The 21,618-nt window shown below is 48.8% G+C and overlaps 1 protein-coding gene across 2 annotated transcripts in view; it reads right to left on the bottom strand.

Moving 5' to 3' along the window:
- Positions 1-2,548: 2,548 nt before the first annotated feature.
- BICD2 (BICD cargo adaptor 2) overlaps positions 2,549-21,618 on the bottom strand; it is a 55,902-nt gene continuing 36,832 nt past the window's right edge. Inside the window, exons 3-8 of one of the 2 annotated variants that reach the window (XM_070794300.1) lie at positions 12,499-12,651; positions 10,376-10,810; positions 8,724-9,731; positions 8,321-8,472; positions 6,483-6,693; positions 2,549-4,657 (exon numbers count right to left, since the gene is read on the bottom strand). In XM_070794300.1, the coding sequence (XP_070650401.1) occupies positions 4,652-4,657; positions 6,483-6,693; positions 8,321-8,472; positions 8,724-9,731; positions 10,376-10,810; positions 12,499-12,651 (1,965 nt within the window). In that variant the 3' untranslated portion in view covers positions 2,549-4,651. Of the gene's footprint in view, positions 6,694-8,320; positions 8,473-8,723; positions 9,732-10,375; positions 10,811-12,498; positions 12,652-21,618 lie in introns of both variants that reach the window. The other variant, XM_070794299.1, reaches the window with a different exon arrangement.

The raw sequence follows: 21,618 nt of genomic DNA on the forward strand, positions 1-21,618 counted from the left end.
CTGTTCTTTTACGGCTACTGTTTGCATGGAATGTATTTTCCCATTATTTTAAATAAACAAGTATTTATCTAATTTGGCTGTGTCAGGTCTTAATGTGACGTGCAGGATCTTCACAGTGGCACGCAAGCTTCTCTCTAGCTGATGTGTGTGCTCAGTAGTTGCAGCACACACACACAACTGCCCCTCAGCATGTGGGATCTTAGTTCTCCAATCAGGGGTTGAACCCATGTCCCCTGGGTTGCAAGGCAAATTCTTAGCCACTGGACAACCAGGGAAGACCCTTTTCCCATTATTTTACATTCAACTGATTTTATATCTTTGATGACGGTGGGAGAAATCAATGCAGTTTGGTAAGCAAGTGTATGATAGGTCTGGGTCTCTACTGTATGCTTCCATTTATATAAAGTGGGCTTCCCTGGTGGCTCAGATGGTAAAGAATCTGCCTGCAATGCAGGAGACCCAGGCTCAATCCCTGGGTCAGGAAGATCCCCCGGAGAAGAGAATCGCTACCCACTCTAGTATTCTCAAATGGAGAGTTCCATGGACTGAGGAGCCTGGCGGGATACAGTCCATGGGGTAGGAAAGAGTCAAACACAACTGAGCAACTAATGCTTTCAATTTCATTTATGTAAAGTACAGAAAAAGGCACAAGTGACCTGCACTGACAGACTCAGGAAGTTATCCCTGGGAGTGGGCGCAGAAAGAGGACTTTGGGAGACTGCCTGCCTGCATTTGTTTCTCATCTGGATGGTAGCTGCACAGTGTCCATTTTGGAAATATGCAGCCAGTGGACACTTGCTTCACTCTTATGTATGTATACTGTACTTCACAAACACTTTAGGGTAAATGAAACAAACTTGATTCCTTAAGAGTGAGATGAACAAATGGAATCCCGGTGTGTGTGGGTGCGTGTGCGTGTGTGTGTGTGATCAGTGATTCCTACTGTTCTCACAGAGGCCCATGAGGTGGTGTGCTCACAGAGTCCATGCAGGGAGCCTTTTCTGTGGATAAGGTACCATGGCATTGCCTTTCCCCTAGAAGGAGGAACTCTGTATACGTTTCAGGGAAGGCGGGGGCTCCACTCCAGGGACCTGAGCTTATAAAGGATCCAGTTCATGGATGACTGAGGTGAACTCACAAGAGCCAGTTTACTTTCCCACAAAATGGTAACACACAGCTCTTCAGCTCTTCCTGCTCTGCTGTTTGAACACAACTGAAGGGTAAGCACAGAGGCAGACCTGATGGCATCCGGTCCCTGTCAAAACTTCACACCAAGTGATGTCAGAATGTAGGCATCTGTTTTCCCAGGAGGCTCCCAAAGGTAGGAGGCAAGGTCTCAAAGCTGGTGCTGTTGTTTATAGCTCTGGTAACATGCTGGGTGTGAGGGTGAAAACCAATGTAGGGAGCTGGAGGAGGTGGTGGCAACAGGGACATTCCCTCGTGGAAAGCACAACCAAATGGAAAGCCTTTGAGCTCCAACTGCCCTCTCCCACAGGCTCCGCGGGACCCCACCCACTCAGGAGGCTGCCACTCCACCTGTGAAATGAAGAAGCACATGTGCAAGGACCCGAAGCACACTGAGGGGTAGGGAAGACCTCAACATCTGCACTTGTGCAAATGAAACACCCCAACGAGCACGACTGCCACGTGAAAGGGCTTGCTCTGCTTAGCCCAGTATCAATACCCCCACCTCCAGATCTGCTGCAGGCTTTCTTCCCAACCTCTTCCAGAGGCCTGTTGGGATGACAGGCCAGGAGGGAAAGAAGATTTCTTCCAGCTACTGAGTTAGAAAAACAAGTCTCTTTTGAAAGAAAGTTTCAAACTGAACATGGGTTCACACTACCCAAGTAGGATGGATGGGGACTGTCAAAGGGAGGGGTCTCTCAGTGACCATGAGGCCAAGGGAGAATTCAGGTGGAGGGTGGGGTCATGTGGAGATGCAGGGCAGCAGGACCCTGACTTCAGACAGCTTCCCAGAGGGAAGCCCTGAAGTTTGGGTGAAATCACTTAGGTCTGACTAAGACTGTCAGAAGGAGAGGTGGCAAAGTGTCCTAAGACTTTCTGTGTCCTCAGACATGATGTGTACCCTACACTCACGGTCACAAGCAATCGCTGGGACAGGCTCAGAGGACCTTGAGCACATTCCTGCAGATGAACATGGTTTTGTGTTGACAAACAAGTAACTCCTGTTGCCTGTACCCATTCATTCCTGGGGTACAAAGACCAGGAATTTGGATGGCAGAGGACCCCCTTGTCATGTAAATCTCTTTGCTTCCTGATCAGGACAGTACAAAGGCAATGTGCTCTCACTGCCACACTGCTGGGTACTCACAACACGTGATGCCCATCACAGGAGGCAAGCCATGACTTCCCTCCCTCCCACGCCTCCTGAGATAGGTCTCCTGAGATAGGGTGCCTCCAGTTCCCACCACCAGGGTTACTGACTGCCTAGTTTTCTTGTTTTAGGTGCTAGAATTACAGTGCATTGCTGCATCCACAGTCATCTGGAGCAGGGGGTCAGAGCAGCCACAAAGAACAAGTCTTGTGCTTTGTCTTTTTATTATTTTTTATTTATTGGTCCTACCAAAATGACCCCTTACCCAGGCCCACTGTTCCTATATGCACTGGCTTTACAGACACTTGTGTCATATGTCTGTGTCCCAGCTGGTGACTGATTTCCCCTTCCTATTCCTTTTCCATGTAGTGCCTCATTTTCTCAAAATCTGAAGGCATTTTTGTTTGTTAGGGTCTGTGTAAAAGATCCTTGGCAGGAGAACATGCATATGATCTTAAAATAAAGACAACATTCTGACACTAAGGTAATGCACAGAAAAATACAGTACTCAGACATCATTGCAAATAAATACCCCATACAGATGAAGTTTTTGTAAATGTAACATTATTTCTTATGAATCAACACTGTAAGAGAAGGTAAAAACAGGGGTCCCTACAACTAGGAATAAAAATGCTTATTCCAGGAAACAGAATTCTTTCTTTCTTGCTACTTATATTATTATAATTTGTCCTGTATTTTGGAGAAGAGAGGACACTTTTTCTCATTCCTCCTCCTCGAGTACCAATTTGACCATTTGCACAACCTCACTTAGCAAATCAGGACAGGACAAAGATCTGGTTTGCTAAGGAGCTTCAGTGACTTCTGTTTCCTGAAATTAACAGTGATTAGTTACACCAAGCAAGAGAATATATAATGTCTCTTCTCACATTTGCAAAGAATACTATGGCTACCCCTCACCCCAGTGCACGGGGCCGACAGTGCCAGCTCCCCTGCCACCCACCCCACTCTTCACAAACGTGGCGTGTTGTTCACATACTTGCTTAGCTTGTCCCGTAAAGTCCATTTGGTTCCCAAAGCACACTCAAGGTTTATATTCACTTTCATTTTTTCAGCCCCTGAATTTGCAAGGATCTGCACAGTAAAGAATCACTGACTAACAGAATTTTGCACAATTGCTGTTTTCTTTCCCTCAATGAAGATGCCCAGATTTAGGTTCAAAGGTGTGTGCCTATTCACACCAACTGGTCCATACCAGCCTTCAACATTTCCAAATAGCTCTTTACTGTCTGTTTTAGAGAATAGACTACGCTGGGCCACCTCCCTCAACTGATGAAGGCACTACTGGCAATGATTACTAACAAAAAGGCGTTGAAATAGAACACCCTAAAAATCGAAGACTGTAGGATTTTCTAAGTGTACCACAATTTGGCACAACAACCAGAGTAACAAAACAATTCCAATTTGGAATTTCACTGGTACAGTTGTATAAAATTCTGTTAATCAGTCATGCTTCACAATGTCCTAAAACCCAGAAAATTCTGGAATTTGTAGGTAATACTACTCATTCAATAATTTATCTTTTTGTTTTCAAGTGCCTTTTACTGTTTAACCAGAGCAAAGGTCAAGTTTTCTTCTTGTTACACTGAACTATTCCTAAGAATAATAATAATACAATATGAAAAACCCCAGAATCGGAATACCCTGGATTTCTTAATGAACATGGCATTTAAAATCTGTAATTTCCAACATGAACCACAATGCCGTATAATCTAAAAGGCTGCTGAACCACAGTGTGGATACATTCAGCCGGGCTCCTTACCGGGTTGAAGCCTTCACCTAAACAGTCTAGAGCTACGCGCTAGGAGGACACGTCTGTGCCATGTGCTGATATCAGACCAACACACTGTGGGAGCTACAGGACCACGAGACAGACTACGGCATCTGAGACCATCTCTATGCCAGGGATTAAGGAAGCAAATATAATATCAAAATATCAAAAGTGCACAGATTGATTGGGTAAAAAAGGAGTATCTGTAATAGGGAGACCCCAGTGGTGAGTGTTTCTAGAGGGTTCCTAAGCAAGCCTGGTGGTCGCTGTCCAAGCAGGTTCTTCAGCGCCTGTACAAAGGCCTTTCCAAGCAGCAGCTGGCGGTATTCTCAACATTAAAGCTTTTATTTCCTCTGCCATTAAAAACTTGGGGAATGCTATTTTGAAAAGAATTGCAGTGGCATATCCAAAAACGTTTCTAAGTGGACTTTTAGGCTGCCCTTCCTTCCTCTGCGTGGACCATGGGAGAGGAAGGGAGGGGGGTGCAGTGTGACAGGGCCGGCGGCCGAGTCCTCCCAGCAGCTACTCTACAGCTGAAAATGGGAGAAAACAAGACAGCGTTAGAACTGGTCACCTGTCAGACAACTAAGCTCTCACCGAGCTGTGAGGGCATGGGTGTGTTAGTTGGCAGCAGAGAAGACCTGCATGTGTTAGGGGGGCCGCTGGCTCCGAGTGCCTCATGAAAACCCTTTACAAGTATGGAGAAGCTGTGTGCCAGGTTCGGCTAGAAGGCAGAAGCAGTATGCGAGGCCAGCAGGCAGTCATGCCCCTGGGAGTCCAGCTTGCAGAGGGGAGATGGCCTGACATCTTCTCAAGTGGGAGGGGCATCAAGACCTGACATCCCTTCTGCAAAGCAGCCTGGAGCTAAAGACAGGCACACAGAAGGGACAGGTGTGGTCTATCCTGCGTATCTTCAATCCGGCAGTTTGTAAAACCCATACTGGCATCTGGTGGGAACTGAGACATGCTCGGGAACTAAGGGAAAGAGTGGAATGGGGCAGACAGAAGTGTGCAGGGGAAATGCAAACTCCCCCTCCTGGCCACAGAGAGAGAAGCAAGGAGCTATTCAAGGTCTGCAGCCTCACGGCTGGTGGGCCCATGGATGACAGGGAGAGAAACACTGAGAGAAGTCCAGCTGCCAAAGCTCTGGTGTGGATGCAGCTCCTGAGAATGGGGGAAGTCCTATGACTGCCCTTCTGGTCTGTTACCACCCCTGCAACTGCACTGACGATCATGAACCATATTCCTCCTACTGTGAATCCTGAAACTTGCCCTGTCTCCACACAAAGCTCCTTTCCCACACCAGGCAGGGCTTCAGCTATAGCTGTGGGACCGAGACCCACTGTTCAGCCTGGTCTGCTGGTGACTCAGACTCAGCTTAGGGGTTTCCATAGCCCTGTTTCTTGGAGTCTGAAGCCCTGTGGGAGGAAGGCCTGATAATGGGCAGAGGGTGAATAAATCCACTTGAAAGCTGGGGACACCGTTAAGTTCAAAAAGATGGGCTTCCTGTGAGGACAGAAGTCTAGCCAGGCACTTGGGAAGCTTTTCTTTTTGGAAAAAACCCAAGCCTTTGGCCCACCAATTTGTCACCTTGCAGGCCACCAGACAAGCATACAAATCTCAGACAGAGAAGCTGAGACTGCTGAGCTCTGGTCTGGGATGTGGCTAGGCATGCCTGTGCCTCTTGGGCATGACTGGTCCCTGGGCTGGAGAATGTGGGGCTGCTCTTCCTCTGTGTTTAGGGGAAGGAATTCTGTAATTCTGTCCCAAATATAAACTGCAACGAGATGCTGCACAAACTTCATAACTTGCCAAGTGCAGAGTGTCCTCCAAGGCTGCACCTGGGACTCAGGCTGGAACCTTTAACACTGGTTTCTGGGTGCTGGGGCAGTATAACTGCATTAGACACATGCAGGGAACATGCAAGTTTCAATGCAAGTTCTGCCCCTCCCACTGGGAGCCAACAGCAACTGGGCCCTGGAAAGCCACATTTTTGCAAGGACGTGTGGCTCCAACCCCACCTTGACCACCCAAACAAGAAAGCAGCTGCTGTGAAGGGTGGTCCCGAGGGATGAGAAACAGACGCAAAGCTTGCAGCGTCCAGGTGGAGTGGCAGGCTGCCTCTGCTAAATTCTTCCCTCTGTGCATTAGTCACAGTTAAGACCAGCCTAGCACCACAGTCCCGCTGCTGCCAGGTTAGTTGAGGTGAAGCGACAGGTGACGTGCGGCAGGTTAGCTGCAGCGTGTGACCTTGCGGCCCTAATCGCAGTAAATGTTATACTTCTCGCCACAGAGCACCTGGGCAGCAAGCCCAGCACCCTCAGCCCTGTCACTAGCACAGGCGCAGGTGTGACTTACACTCGGGGGGCCAGGCTTGGCCTTGGAGGTGGCCTTGGCGCGGCCCCTCCGGGTCTGCTCGTGGTCCAGCTCGAGCAGCTCCAGCCGCTGGGTCAGTGCCAGCTTCTGCTGGATGGCCATGCGCAGCAGTGAGTTGAGCGTCTTCTTCTCGTCCTCGGCAGCTGCCAGCTGCCGTTGCATCTCATCCAACTGTGTGATGTACTCGTCACATCTGTGGGAAGGCGAGAGGCAGAGCGTGGCTGAAGGACCTGGGAGAGCCAGCAGAGCACGTGACCATGGTCCCCATGCTGAGAGCTCCAGGTGCTCGCGTGCTAAGTAGTTTCAGTTGTGTCCAACTCTGTGCGACCCTACGGACTACAGCCCATCAGGCTCCTCTGTCCAGGGGATTCTCCAGGTAAGGACACAGGAGTGGGTTGCCATGCCCTCCTCCAGGGGGATCTTTCCAACCCAGGGATCGAACTAGCATCTCTTAAGTCTCCTGCACTGGCAGGCGGGTTCTTTACCACTTGCACCAACCTGGGAAGCCGAGCTCCAGGTGAGGGGACTGCGATAGGATTCATCAGCTTACTGAGCCACAAACGAAGAGGATGTGCCTTTCTGAGGTTTGGTTTTCTCTGAGAGGGACTCTCTAAAGCCAGTTTTCACTAAAGCAGGCAGTGGATGGTGCCCTTGAAGACCTCCAGCTGGCCCAGGGGAGCAAGTTAGGGGTGTGATGTCACTTGGCTCTCAGGATGTGGGGATAAACCCGAGGACAGGAATCTGTTTGTTCTTGGAACAGCCCAGGCACACAGCAGGTGCTTAGTAGTCTGGGACAAACAGCCAACAGGGCCTAGGAAAAGCACACGTGGGCGCCACAAACAGCCCCATTTTAGCATCTGCCAACTGACACGGGCCCTCTACCTGGGTAAGGATCTGGGAGAGAAATGCCCACTCTGGGTCTGCCCCTGAGGGAGTGTGGCTGGGGTAAAGGTGGTGGTGGGCACACCCACCCACCCACCCTACACCCCCATCCACCAAGGCCAAGGACCATCAGCAAGTTTCAACCTTTGCCCAGAGGTTTGCCATCTTGGCTCCATCTGAGAAGTCACACTTTTAAATAATACAAGTTAAGGGAGCAAAGGTCAACATACCATGTGCTAAGGGACTAACTGAAATCTTTCCCAAACACTGCCCAGAAGGAGGGAGCTTTGTCCCTCTCCTCCCATATCGCTGAAATGCAGGGAGTGCCCAGCACCTTGACACAAGGCGAAGCAGACCCTGAGCTCAGTTCCAACCTATTTAACCAGGAGTCTCAGCCTCCCAGCCCTGAGGACACACCAGGCCTATCCAGAGAACACTCCCCTGGTGCTTGACTGACTGTGGCCAGCAGATGGCACCAAGCCTCTCTGAATAGGGAGACACCCAGAACCAGGCCCCAAAGCAGCCTCCAGCTCCGCACTGGCCCAGGGTTCCCGGCCAAAGGACTGGCCTAAACAAAGATGCTGCCACCACCCCCAACAAACTCCACCTGGTAGGGTCAGAGTGGGAGCACTGTGGCCTCACCACTGCTGGGAGGGGAACCTTTCTTCTAAAATATACGAACTTTCCACCAAGTTCTGGAAAGCAAGCTCCTCATTTGTTATCAGTGGCTTGCCCACTTGCCTGCTTCTCCTTCGAAGCTCAAGCCTCCAGCCTGGCCACTAAGGACCCACCCTCATGGCCTTTTGCTTCCAACTTCCTCATTTTACACAAAGTGGAGACAAAACTTGGGCCCCTGGGTTTTCACAAATAGCAGAAATGGAAATTTCCCACAGGGCCAGGTCCCCGGGCTGCTGAGCAGCGACAGCAGTAAGCATTACCTGGTGGCAAACATAGCCCGCAGGGAGGAGAAGGTGGCCGCGTCCTCCTTGAGGGTCTTGAGCTCATTGCGCAGCTTCATCATGGTCTCAGTCACCATTGCCTTCTCGTTCTCATACTTGCTCTTTAGGTTGGCAAGGGCCACCTCTGCCGTCTGCGGGGGTCAGAGTTGTAAAAGACAGGCAGACGAGGCATCAGGAGGAGTCCGCTGCCTTGGTGAGCACCACAGATCAAGGCCCCAGCCAGCCCTGGGCCCCTGAGACCCAGCCCCTCCCCATAGCACTGAGGTGAGGTTTTCTCTCATTTTTTCTTCGAGCTGGGACAGGACAAGGTGGGAAGCCAGGGAGGCTGAGAAAGCCCCCACCCACCTACCCACCCCCTGCTGGACCCAAGCGCCATGCACACCTGCTTATTGGCCTTGAGCACCATGCGCAGTGTGGTGATCTGCTCCCGCTTGGTGCTGAGCAGTGACTTCAGCTTCAGGATCTCCTCCATGAGTGCCTCCCGGTCCTTGTCTGCAGCTGGGCCCAGCTCCTGTGAGGCTAGGCGCTGCCGTGACAGCTCCGTGGTGCGGTCCACGGCTGCCTGCAGGTGCCTGATCTGATCACGGATGATGGCAATCAGATTGTAGATGTTCATGGGCTCTCGGCGTGGATCACTCAGGGGTGAGGGCAGAGAGGAGCCAGGCGAGGGGCTGCTGTCCCTGGCCCTACCCTCTGCGGGTGGTGGGCCCTTGGGCAGGACAGGTGAGCGGCGCTCACGGGTCTCCGGGCTGCAGCTGCCAGTGCCAGCCTGGCCCTCACGGTAGTAGTCTAGCACCACACGCGTGGGTGTCTCATTGTTGCACATGCACACGTGGTGGTAGAGATTGGCCAGTTCCTCGCTGAAGGTCACCAGCTCATCCTGGGCCACGCTCAAGCTGCCTTGTGTCTCGCCGGCAACATCGCTCACCTTCTTCAGCTCTGTCTGCAGCCGTGCCAGGAGCTCACGGTCCTGGCAGCTGGCTTTCTCCAACAGGGAGACCTTCTCAGTGAGCGCCTGGCTCTCGGCCTCGTGCCGGCCCTTCTCCTCGGCGTGCTGGGCCTCGCTGGCCTCATGTGCACTGCGCAGGGCCTTCAGCTGCTCCCGGAGGTCGCCCGCCTCTGCCACGGCCACACGGTACTTGCAGGCCAAGATCTCGGGCCCGTTGATGTCCACCTCGTAGTAGTCACCGTCTTCGTGGCTATCCCGCTCCTTCTCGCTGTCCAGCGCGGTCCGCCGCTCCTTGCTGGCCTGCAGGCGCCGCAGAGCACTCAGGTTCTCCGTGAGGCGGCTCACCTCCGCGTGCTGCTCAGACAGGGCCCCTCGTGCCTGCTCCAGCTGCTTCTGTGTGTCCTGCAGTGTTGCCAGCAAGCCCACCTTCTCCCGTTCCACCTGCAAAGGCAGAGAAAGGGACCATTAACAGCCCACAGGAGTCTCTGCCCTCAGAGAACCCCTGGTCAGTCCCAGTGAAGACCCTGTCCATGCCACATTCATCACCCTGCTGAGCTCTCTCTGATAAATATGGGTCAAGGTGTCATGTGTGGGGCCATGATGGCTCCTCCCCCTGCCCAGCTGTTTGTGGGGCCAAGTAAGTCCTTCCTTAGAGACATGCAGCAAACCAAGAGGCTGTGATGCAGACCCTGGGGTTCTGTTCTGTTGGGGCAGGAAACCCTGACGTGTCTAACGGACACAGCATGGGAAACCATATGTGGAGACCTCAGAGAGATGTTAAACTTCTGGTGGTGCCCAAACTCATAACCAGAAAACTATTTCTCTGGGCACCTTCCTCCTATAATGCTGCAGTTCCACTTAGGTAACAATACAGAATTACCTACGTAAAAGAAATGTAAGTAAAGGACTGCATAGCATTTAAAAAATTCACAAAGTGTCAGGCAAGCACTGTCGTGGTGAACAGCAGGTCTGGCCAACACCATCGAGGACAGCAGTGGAGGTGGGGATGGCGCACACGGGCCCAAGGCCCAGGGCTGTGGCACAAACCCAACGGGGTGGGGTCCCAGCACCATCCACCTGCTCACCTGCATTAGCTGCTGCTTAAGCTTCTGGATCTCAGAAATGTTGAGCTCACTGAGCAGGTCAGAAACGAGGCTGGGAGGGGGTGGGGTGAGACCGTCCTTGGTGGGCGTGGAGGTCTTGTTGTCCAGTGGCACCTTGCCCAGGCCACCGTGCTCGAAGCCATTGGCCAGGGCCTCGGCGTCATCACCAAGCTTGAGGCCGTCCAAGGAGACGTGCAGGTGGCTGGTATAGAGGGAGTCATTGATGCTCATGTAGTGCGACAGCTCCTTGCGCAGGCTGTTCTTCTGCTCCCGCTCTGTCTTCAGCGTCTCCAGAGCCTCCTCCAGCTGCCGCTCCGAGATCTCCTTGAGCCGAATGGCGTCCTCCAGCTGGCTGTTGAGGTATTCAGTTTCCTCCTCCAAACGCTTGATCTCATGTTTGAGGCCCTCAAACTCCACCTGTAAAAGAGAAGTCGACACTCTTCTATCCCCATGGGATGGGGAAGAAGCACCATCGTAGTGACTGAACAACTGGGAGAACATGGATACTCAGAGGGTTGCAGGCATGAGGTGCACACAGGAAATGCTGAGCCCGCGCCTCGGACACGTGTGCACACATGAGCAGTGCAAAAGCATGCAACTTGCTCAGCACCAGAGGTGCCCTCTGGAATTCAGAACACACCCACACTGCCAATTTGTTAGGTGACTTAAAATGCTACCAAGTATATATTGACTTCAAATCCTACAAAACTTCATTATCACTAAGAGTTGATTAAATCTTTTAAGATACAAAAAATATGTATCTAGATGTGCAATGTGACCACCACTTCTAATCACATTTCAAAATGAAGGAACTAAAGCTCTCACTGGAGTGGGATGTGCCTTCACTGCACACACCACCCTGACTGAGAAAGGCTCGGGTACAAGTAGGGGGGTGGAGTCCAAAGCTGTGCATGCCAGGACAGTATGTGCAGGCGGACAAGGAGAGAACTGACAGAAACCAATGCCTGGTGCAGGTAGTCAGGGCCTATGAGCAACTTAAAAACAAACTGGTATTATTCTGCAATATTTGTGCAAGAAACGAGGAGTAAACCACTCAGAGGCAGGTCGATTAGGGTCTCTGTGGGCTGAGGACTAGAGTAGGGGAACCCCAGGGAGAGGCCAGACTCCATGTGCCACTCATGGTCTGGTTTCCCACTCCTCAGGATGCTTGACCCACAGATGAGCACAGCGTCACAGAGTCTGCCGAGCGGCCAGAGGAGGAGCTCTGGTGCCTGTGTTCCTGGGAGGAGACCCACTTCCTCTGGCTCCAAAGGTCAGAAGTTCTACTACCAGCGTAAACATATGGGCCCACACTTCCTTATGCTGGATTTAAATACCCGGGTCCCCAGTTTGGGGATTTCTGGGATAAAGGTCCCCCTAGTCCCCAACCTGTGAAGCTGGGGTTCTTGGACAGTTAGGTGACAAGGGCAGGCCTTGAAGGGCCTGGGTGTCTTGTCCCAGGCAGAAGTGACCCTCTTGTCCTCTCACAGGTGGAGGTGACCCTTCTGTCCCCATCCTGTCACAGGTGGGGAGAGGAGACCTCCTGTCCCTGACCTGTCCCAGGTGGAAGTGTTCCTACTCGTCCCACCCATTTTTATGTTACTTGAGAACATCATATGACAGCCTGGACATCTCCATACTGCTCAAGGGTCACTAGGCTTCACCCCAAAGTCCAGGACCATATGGGGTTCAAAGGAGTCTAGAAAACATGATACAGTGGGAGGAGTGGGTACACTGATAGCTCTAGGGTTCCAGAGGGCATACGGACATCTCTGGTCTCCTGTTGGCACCTGAAATGAGAGGGAGCCAGACACCCAGCCTCTGGGATCTCTTGGTTTCACATCTTCATCACCTCCATTTTCCTCCAATTTTTGCTGGCTGACAATTGCCAGCCAACAATATAGCCGGAGGCTTTGTTTTTCTGGTCTTGAAGGGGCTGGGCCCTGCTGCCACACCCTCGAACTACAGTGGCATATAACCCTCAGCCTGAGTGCGGAAGGAGGGAGGGAATGTCTTCTGACCATGGAGACAGCAAAGTGAGGGTTAGGCCAGGCTGTGGCCCAGAGCTAATCTACCCGTCCCACCTGTGCAGCCCAGATACTTGCCTGATTCTGCCTCAGCACAGACACCTGCTTCTGCAGGCTGATATTTTCCTCCTCCAACTCCGAGTAGTCCTGCAGCAGGCGTGCCTCCCGGAACTTGTACTCCTTGATGTCATCCCGCAGGCGGCCACGTTGAATCTCTACATTCTGATTGATCTGCCAGGAAGAAGGTGGATATGAGAAGCCTGCTCTAGTTGGTCTCACCACTCCAAAGGCAGAAGGAGCTCAGTGCAGCCAGGCCCACCATGGTAGCCACACAGCCAGGACTTGGAATCCCAGGCTTGCCGTGGTGTCCAATGTAGCCACCTAACAACGAGCTGGGGCCGTGAGCTGTGTGGTATGGGGGTGAACAGCAGAGAGTCTCAGCAGCTCTGACCCCTGGTTTCTTCATATGTAAAATGGGGTCTAAAGTAGTTCCTCTGTCACATGCTCCTGGCAGCATGCACTGGTGCAGTGCTGTGGAAACAGTCTGTAGATACTCAACAGTTCAGCACAGGGTTAAAGCTGACCCAGCAGTGGGCCTCAGCAGGCACTCCAAAGAAAGGAAAACACATGTCCACACAAAACCTTGTGAGTGAATGTTCAGACACTATTCATAACAGCAAAGGCAGAAACAACCCAAATGCCCACCAACTGAAGAGATAAACAATATACGGTATATTTATACAACTGGACGTTACTACACATGCTGTAACACAAATGGACCTTGAAAACAACATGAGTAAAAAAGAGGTGTTGGTGTTCACTTACCTTATGACTTCACTTATATGAAATATTGAGAATAAGCAAACCCAGAGAGACTGAAAAAGCAGGTCAGTGGTTGCTGGGGCGGGCACAAGGGGAAGATGGGAAGGAGAGTGACTGTTAATGGGGTTGCTTCTTGGAGTGATGAAATATTCTAAAATTGATTTGGGATGATGCATGAATCTGTAAATATACTAAAATCCACTAACAGCATATTTTCAAATGGGTGATTTGTAAGGGATATGAATTATCTCAATAATTCTATTAAAAAAGTCCCTGCCTCCAAGTTGTCTAGGGGATTCAAACATGCACGGAGACGGGCAAGTGCAGACCTGGCATGAATTGTGCAATCAAGACCGTGGGGGATTCTCAACCAGCTACTACTCTGTGCCAAGGGCCAGGACCTGGGTTCCTTGGCCAACATTCTGGAGTCATTGTATACATTGTAGGATTAGCTGCAGCCCAAGGTTGGTGCCCCTGGAGGCAGAATTGTCTCTGAGGCAAACTCTCCATCTCTCCTCACATTCTCTGTCCCAACATTCTACGCAGCCTCCCCTACACACCTGCAAAGATCTAATGCCCACCCCCTTGGCTAGAAGCACCATCACCCACTGGGCCCCAGAGCTCACTCTGTCCTCTCCCAACACAGCAGCATCTCTGCTGGTGCTGAGGTTTCTTGTGATCCCACTGATGCATACACTTTGCAGACAAGATTCTATGACTCCACATAGGTACACATGGGAAAGCAATGTTGGATTGGTGAAGTGAAATAGGACCAATAAGAAAAGAAGAACACAACAAAAAGGGGAACGAGTTATCACATATATCAAGTACTCCTGACAAATGCTTACTACCCAAATCTCCAGCAAATGGACCAATGCAGTCCCCTCATTAAGTGAGCCAAGGAGGTACCCAACAGATGACATGGGGCGCAGGCAGAGCAGTGGCTGTGCAGCGCTGATGTCTGAGGAGGCCTTACAAATAGCAGTGAAAAGAAGAGAAGCGAAAAGCAAAGGAGAAAAGGAAAGGTATATCCATTTGAATGCAGAGTTCCAAAGAATAGCAAGGAGAGGTAAGAAAACCTTCCTCAGTAATTAGTGCAAAGAAACAGAGGAAAACAATAGAATGGGAAAGACTAGAGATCTCTTCAAGAAAATTAGAGATACCAAGGGAACATTTCATGCAAAGATACCCTCTAAAGGACAGAAATGGTATGTTAGGTATGGACCTAACAGAAGCACAAGATATTAAGAGGTGGCAAGAGTACACAGAAGGACTATACAAAAAAGATCTTCATGACTCAAATAATCACGAATGTATAATCACTCACTTAGAGCCAGACATCCTGGAATGTGAAGTCAAGTGGGCCTTAGGAAGTATCACTACAAACAAAGCTAGTAGAGGTGATGGAATTCCAGTTAAGCTATTTCAAATCCTGAAAGATGATGCTGTGAAAGTGCTGCACTCAATATGCCAGCACATTTGGAAAACTCAGCAGTGGCCACAGGACTGGAAAAGGTCAGTTTCATTCCAATCCCAAAGAAAGGTAATGCGAAAGAATGCTCAAACTACCACACAACTGCACTCATCTCACACACTAGTAAGACAATGCTCAAAATTCTCCAAGCCAAGCTTCAACAGTACGTGAACTGTGAACTTCCAGATGTTCAAGCTGGATTTAGAAAAGGCAAAAGAACCAGAGATCAAATTGCCAACCTCTGCTGGATCATCGAAAAAGCAAGAGAGTTCCAGAAAAACACCTATTTTTGCTTTATTGACTATGCCAAAGCCTTTGACTGTGTGGATCATCACAAACTGTGGAAAATTCTGAAAGTGATGGGAATACCAGAGCACCTGATCTGCCTCTTGAGAAATCTATATGCAGGTCAGGAAGCAAGTTAGAACTGGACATGGAACAACAGACTGGTTCCAAACAGGAAAAGGAGTACGTCAAGGCTGAATACTGTCACCCTGCTTATTTAATTTACATGCAGAGTACATCATGAGAAATGCTGGGCAGGAGGAAACACAAGCTGGAATCAAGATTGCCAAGAGAAAGATCAATAACTTCAGATATGCAGATGATACCACCTTTATGGCAGAAAGCAAAGAACTAAAGAGCTTCTTGATGAAAGTGAAAGAGGAGAGTGAAAAAGTTGGCTTAAAGCTCAACATTCAGAAAACTAAGATCACAGCATCTGGTCCCATCACTTCATGGCAAATAGATGGGGAAACAGTGAAAACAGTGTCAGATTTTTTTTTTTTGGGGGGGGGGGGCTCCAAAATCACTGCAAATGGTGACTGCAGCCATGAAATTAAAAGATACTTACTCCTTGGGAGAAAAGTTATGACCAACCTAGACAGCAATTAAAAACCACAGACATTACTTTGCCAACAAAGGTCCGTCTAGTCAAGGCTATGGTTTTTCCAGTAGTCATGTACGGACGTGAGAGTTCGACTATAAAGAAAGCAGAGCCTGAAGAATTGATGCTTTTGAACTGTGGTGTTGGAGAAGACTCTTAAGAGTCCCTTGGACTGCAAGGAGATCCAACCAGTCCATCCTAAAGGAAATCAGTCCTGAATATATATGGGAAGGATTGATGTTGAAGCTGAAACTCCAACACTTTGGCCACCTGATTCGAAGAACTGACTCACTTGAAAAGACCCTGATGCTGGGAAAGATTGAAGGCAGGAGAAGAAGGGGACAACAGAGGATGAGATGGTTGGATGGCATCACCGACTCAATGGACACGAGTTTATGGACATGAGTTTGAGTAAACTCCGGGAAGTGGTGATGGACAGGGAAGGCTTGTGTGCTGCAGTCCATGGGGTTGCAAAGAGTCAGACACGACTGTGCGACTGAACTGAACTGAAATTACTGATTGGTGAAATGCAAGGCTGGTCAGGAAAGCAAAACTCCTGAGAGGCAAAAATAAACAAAATAACACAGTATGAGCGGTAACCTGAGGAAACATACTTACTTGCTTCCTAACAAAATTCTACATACACCTTGACTCTGGCCATTTCCCTTACTTACCACCCAACTGATTGTTACAATTAATTTTAGTGTCAGCTTATCTAGGCCCTGGCCTCCAGATATTTAGTCAAACACCAGTCTAGGTGTCACCATTCAGGTATATTTTCAGATGAGATTAACATTTAAACTCACAGACCCACTGAGTAAAAATGTGGATCCAGTCAGTCGAAGGCCTTTTAAAAAAAAAAAAGATAGCCTTCAGACTGTAGCTGCGACATCAGCTCTTTCCTGGGTCTCCAGTCAGATGGCATAACCTGCAGATTTTGGATCTGCCAGCCACCACAACTGAGTGAGCCAATTCCCTACAATAAATCTCTGCCTCCCACCCCCTGACCCAGCACCCTGCAAAACATATACCCCTATCCATCTGCTTCTCTAGAGAGTCCTCGTTAACTCAGTGATTGATATATAAGAATTGTGCTTTGGATATCAGAGAAGAAAAAGAAATAAAAGGAGTCCAGATTGGAAAAGAAGTAAAACTCTCCCTGTTTGCAGATGACATGACATGATCATGATACCACACACAGAAAATCCGAAGGATGCTACCAGAAAATTACTAGAGCTAATCAAAGAGACACAAGACCTGTATGCAGAAAACGATAAGACACTGAGGAAAGAAATTAAAGACCACACAAATAGAGGAGAGAAACAGTATGTTCTTGGATTGGAAGAATCAATATTATGAAAACGACTATACTACCCAACGCAATATACAGATTCAATACAGTCCTTGTCAAACTACCAATGGTATTTTTCACAGAACTAGGACAAAAAAATTCACAATTTGTATGGAAACACAAAAGACCCCAAACAGCCAAAGCAATCTTGAGAAAGAAGAATGGAGCTGGAGGAATCAATCTTCCTGACCTCAGACTATACTACAAACCTACAATCATCAAGACAGAAATATAGAAATATATTTCCATATATAGAAAACAGAAATATAGGCCAATGGAACAGATTGAAAGCCCAGAGATTAACCCATGCACTTATGGGCACCTTATCCTTGACAAAGGAGGCAAGACTATACAATGGAGAAAAGACAGCCTCTTCAGTAAGTGGTGCTGGGAAAACTGGACAGCTACATGTAAAAGAATAAAATGAGAACACTTCCTAACACCATACACAAACATAAGTTCAAAATGGATTAAAGACTTAAATATAAGGCCAGAAACTATGAAGTTCTCAGAGGAAAACATAGGCAGTATAATCTTTGACATAAATCACAGCAAGATCCTCTTTGACCCACCTCCTAGAGTAATAGAAACAGAAACAAAAGTAAACAGATAAGACCTAAATAAACTTAAAAGCAACTGACAAAGGATTAATCTCTAAAATATATAGGCAGCTCATATAGCTCAATACCGAAAAACAAAGAGCCCAATCAAAAAAATGGGCAGAAGACCTAAACAGACATTTCTCCAAAAAAGACATTCTCCAAGTTGTTCAGTTGCCAAGTTGTGTCCGACTTCTTGCAATCCCATGAACTGCAGCACGCCAGGCTCCCCTATCCTTCACAGTATCCCTGAGAGTGATGGTATCTGACCATCTCATCCTCTGCTGCCCCCTCTTCTTCTTTTTCCATCATTTTTTCCCAGCATCAGGGTCTTTCCCATTAAGTCGGCTCTTCGCATCAGGTGGCCAAAGTATTGGAGCTTCAGCTTCAGCATCAGTCCTTCCAATAAAATATTCAGGATTGATTTCCTTTAAGATTGACTGGTTTGATCTCCCTGCTGATGGCCAATAATGAAAAGAAGTTGAACACTGCTCATCATTAGAGAAATGCAAATGACAATTATAATGATGTATATCACCTCATACCAATTAGAATGGCCATCATCAGAAAAACTACAAACAATAAATGCTACAGAGGATGTGGAGAAAAAGGAACCCTACTGCACTGTTGGGAATGTAAACTGATACAGCCACTATGGAGAACAGTGTGGAGATTCCCTAACTAACCAGGAATAAAACCACCCTATGACCCAGCAATCCCACTACTGGGCATACACTCTGAGAAAAACACAATTCAAAAAGACACATGTACCCCAGTGATCACTGCAGCACTATTTATAACAGCCAGGACATGGAAGAAACCTAGATGTCCATCAACGGATGAACGAACAGAAAAGATGTGGAACATATACATGCAATGGAATATTACTTGGCCATAAAAAGGAACACATTTGGGTCAGTTGTAGAGAGGCTGATGAGCCTAGAACCTGTTACAGAGTGAAGTCAGTCAGAAAGAGAAAAACAAATATTGTATATTAATACATATACAAGGAATCTAGAAAAATAATAATGATGAACCTATTTACAGAGAAGAAATGGAGATACAGACACAGAGAACAGACTCATGGACTCAGCAGGGGAAACAGAGGGTAAGACAAACTGAGAAAGCAGCATTGACATACATACAATATCATGTGTAAATAGGAAACTGGTGGGGAAGTGCTGTGTATCACAAGGAGCCCAGCCTGGTGCTCTGTGACAACCTAGAGGAGTGGGATGGGGAGGGAGGCTCACCAGGAAGGGGATATATATATAAAATTATGACTGATTCATGTTTTTCTACAGCAGAGACCAGCACAGCACTGTAAAGCAATTATGCTCCAATTAAAAAAAAAAAAAATTGCCCGCTCAGTATGGGAAGACATAGGAGTTAAGATGGTGAAACAGGGGCAGCAAGTGGGAGCTGTTGGTCAATGAAAAATGTAAATGGACTTTACTTAAAACTTAACAGCTCTCCTCAATGAAACAAGTGGTCCTAAAGTAGACAGAAAAGGACAGAGGGGGAGACAAGACCACGGGCCAGCTTGACTGCCTGGTCGAAGCCATCTGCACCCCAGAACCTGTGCGCCCAGGCTGTACCGGAAGCCTCTGCTGAGCTGCACCCTAGCACAGTCTGCCTGCACAGGAGAACCATTTTTGTTTTTTATTGAGATATGATTCACGTCCCATAAAGGTCACCCACTGACAGTGTACAATTCCAAGGTTATAGTTTATTCATAGCTGTGCACCATTACCTATTCTAGAACATTTTCATTACCCTAGAAAGAAACCACACACCAATCAGCAACCACCAATATGCTTTCAGTCTGTGAATCTGCCTTTTCTTGGCGTTCACAGAAATGAACCTGGACAATGTGTGGTCTCTCTGCATGGCTCAAAAACCCTTTCACTGGCGCTGTCTCCATACTGGCACCGCTCCGGCAACCCTAGGGGCATGACCCCTTCCTTCAATACTGAGTACGGACTGTGCTGGGTGCTGCTCTAGGCTTTGTGTTGTTCACTGAGGCTCCCTAAAGTTGCCCACGTACAGCACACACATTGCCAGCTGGTGTCAGCTGCTGCTGAGGGAGGCCCTGATGAGGCAAGGAGGAGTGCTATCCTGAGGTCAGGTCTGGGGATCTGGACTGCAGAGAAGTTAGCACTCTACACTGCAGAAGCCCCATCATAGTGCGGCTGGAGCTCAGGCACAGGGAGGGAGCACCACCCTGCACAGGAGTGCTCCAAAGCTGGTCTGTATCGTTCCCCAGAGGAATGGGCAAGACATTTAGCCAGGTCGCAGCCCAATCCCCAGGAAAGGCCTGCGGCCCCAAGGAAGGCCAGGGTGGACATGGGAGTAATGCCCCAGTCCTGTCAGACCTGCAGAGCCTGCACAGGAGGAGGTGATGGCAGAGGCAGAGCCTGGAGCAATGTGAACACAAGACAAGGGTCTGCGGGTTGCTGCCACCCAGAAGCTGGAAAGGTTCCACGTGGAACATGGTCCTGACAGCACTTTTATTTCAGATACAGAAAACTTAAGAGAATAAAATCTTGTTGCTTGTGGCAATCTAATATGGTGGCCCCAAAAACCAAATATACCAATTTAGGTTTAATACCAGGAAAAAGATGCCACTGTAACAAATACCCAAAAATGTGGAAGTGGCCATGGAGCTGGGGATGGCCACAGGCTGGAAGAGCTTAGAGAGCAGGATAGGAAAAGGCCAGACTGCCTTGAGACTATTGGTAAAAAAAAGTAATTGTTTCAGGTGACTCTGGTGAGGGTCAGAGAGGAGTCATAGAGAAATAGTCCATTGTCTCAGGGGATGCATGGACTATCATGAAATAACACTAGGAGAGATGTGAATGCTAGCGGTGCTCCCTCTAAGGCCTTAGGAGGGAATGAGGAATGGCAGAAAGGCTTGCTGTAACGTGGCAGAAAACCCAGCTGAGCTGTATTCCAGTGCTGTGTGGAAAGCAGAATTAGTAAGCGAGGAAGATGGATGAACAGCCTGGGAGATTCTGAAGCAGAAGGTTAGAAGTACAGCCTGGTTTCTCCTTGTTGCTTATAGCAAAGTGGGAGAGGAGACAGAAACCGAAGAAATAATTGTAAGCAAAACAGAACTAGAACTTGAAGATGTGGAAAATGCTCAGCTTGTCCTTATTGCAAAAAAATGAGAAAGCATTTTTCTGGAGACAGCACCAAGGGTATGGCTTACAACTCAGCCACCCGGCTGGGAGGCCAGCAGGCCCACTGCTCCCTGGGTTCCAGGAGTCAGAGGAGGGGGCCAACAAAGACTGTTCTCAGGCCCTGAAATGCGCGGCTTCTTACTTTCTGGGACCTGCAGCCCCTTTATTCTTTCCTCTTCTCCCTTCTGGAATAAGAGTAACTCTCCTTTGCCTATCCTAACATTGTATTCTGGAAGCACATAATTTGCACAGGGAGGAATTTCACCCCAGGATGGACCATCTCAAAGTGTCAGCCTTTCCTAATTTAGTGAATTTGAGATGTGATAAGGGATTTGAAGAGTTGATGCTGGAATGGGCTAAGACTTCTGGGAATGAGACGAATCTATTTCACACGGAAAATATATAAATCCTGAAGGCCAGAGGGTAGAATGTTATGGGTTTTAACTGTGTTCCCTCAAAAGATATGCTGAAATGATAAGCCCTGGAAGGGGTGAATGGGATCTGACTTGGAAATAGGGCCTTTGCAGATACACCCAAGTTAAGATGAGGTAATAGGGGATTAGAGTGGGCACAAATCCAAGGGCTGGTGTCCTTCCAAGATGGAGAGTTGGAGACACCGAGGGAGAAGGCCACAGGAAGACGGAGGCAAAGACTAGAACACAAGGACTCCCAGAGGCTGCCAGGTGCTGGCAGAGGCACAGGAAGGACTCTCCCGCACAGCCTCCAGAAGAAGCCATCCCTGCTGACACCTTGATTTTCTGTTGTCTTCAGCCCTCAGTTTGTGGTAATCTGTCACAGCAGTCACAAGAAATGAACACAGGTTTTGGTCTTATCCCACTGAAAGCTGGGGTCGGGCATGGGAGATGAACCCTGAAGACACAGGA

This window comes from Bos indicus, chromosome 8 (assembly GCF_029378745.1).
Source record: "Bos indicus isolate NIAB-ARS_2022 breed Sahiwal x Tharparkar chromosome 8, NIAB-ARS_B.indTharparkar_mat_pri_1.0, whole genome shotgun sequence".
Taxonomy (NCBI): Eukaryota; Metazoa; Chordata; class Mammalia; order Artiodactyla; family Bovidae; genus Bos; species Bos indicus.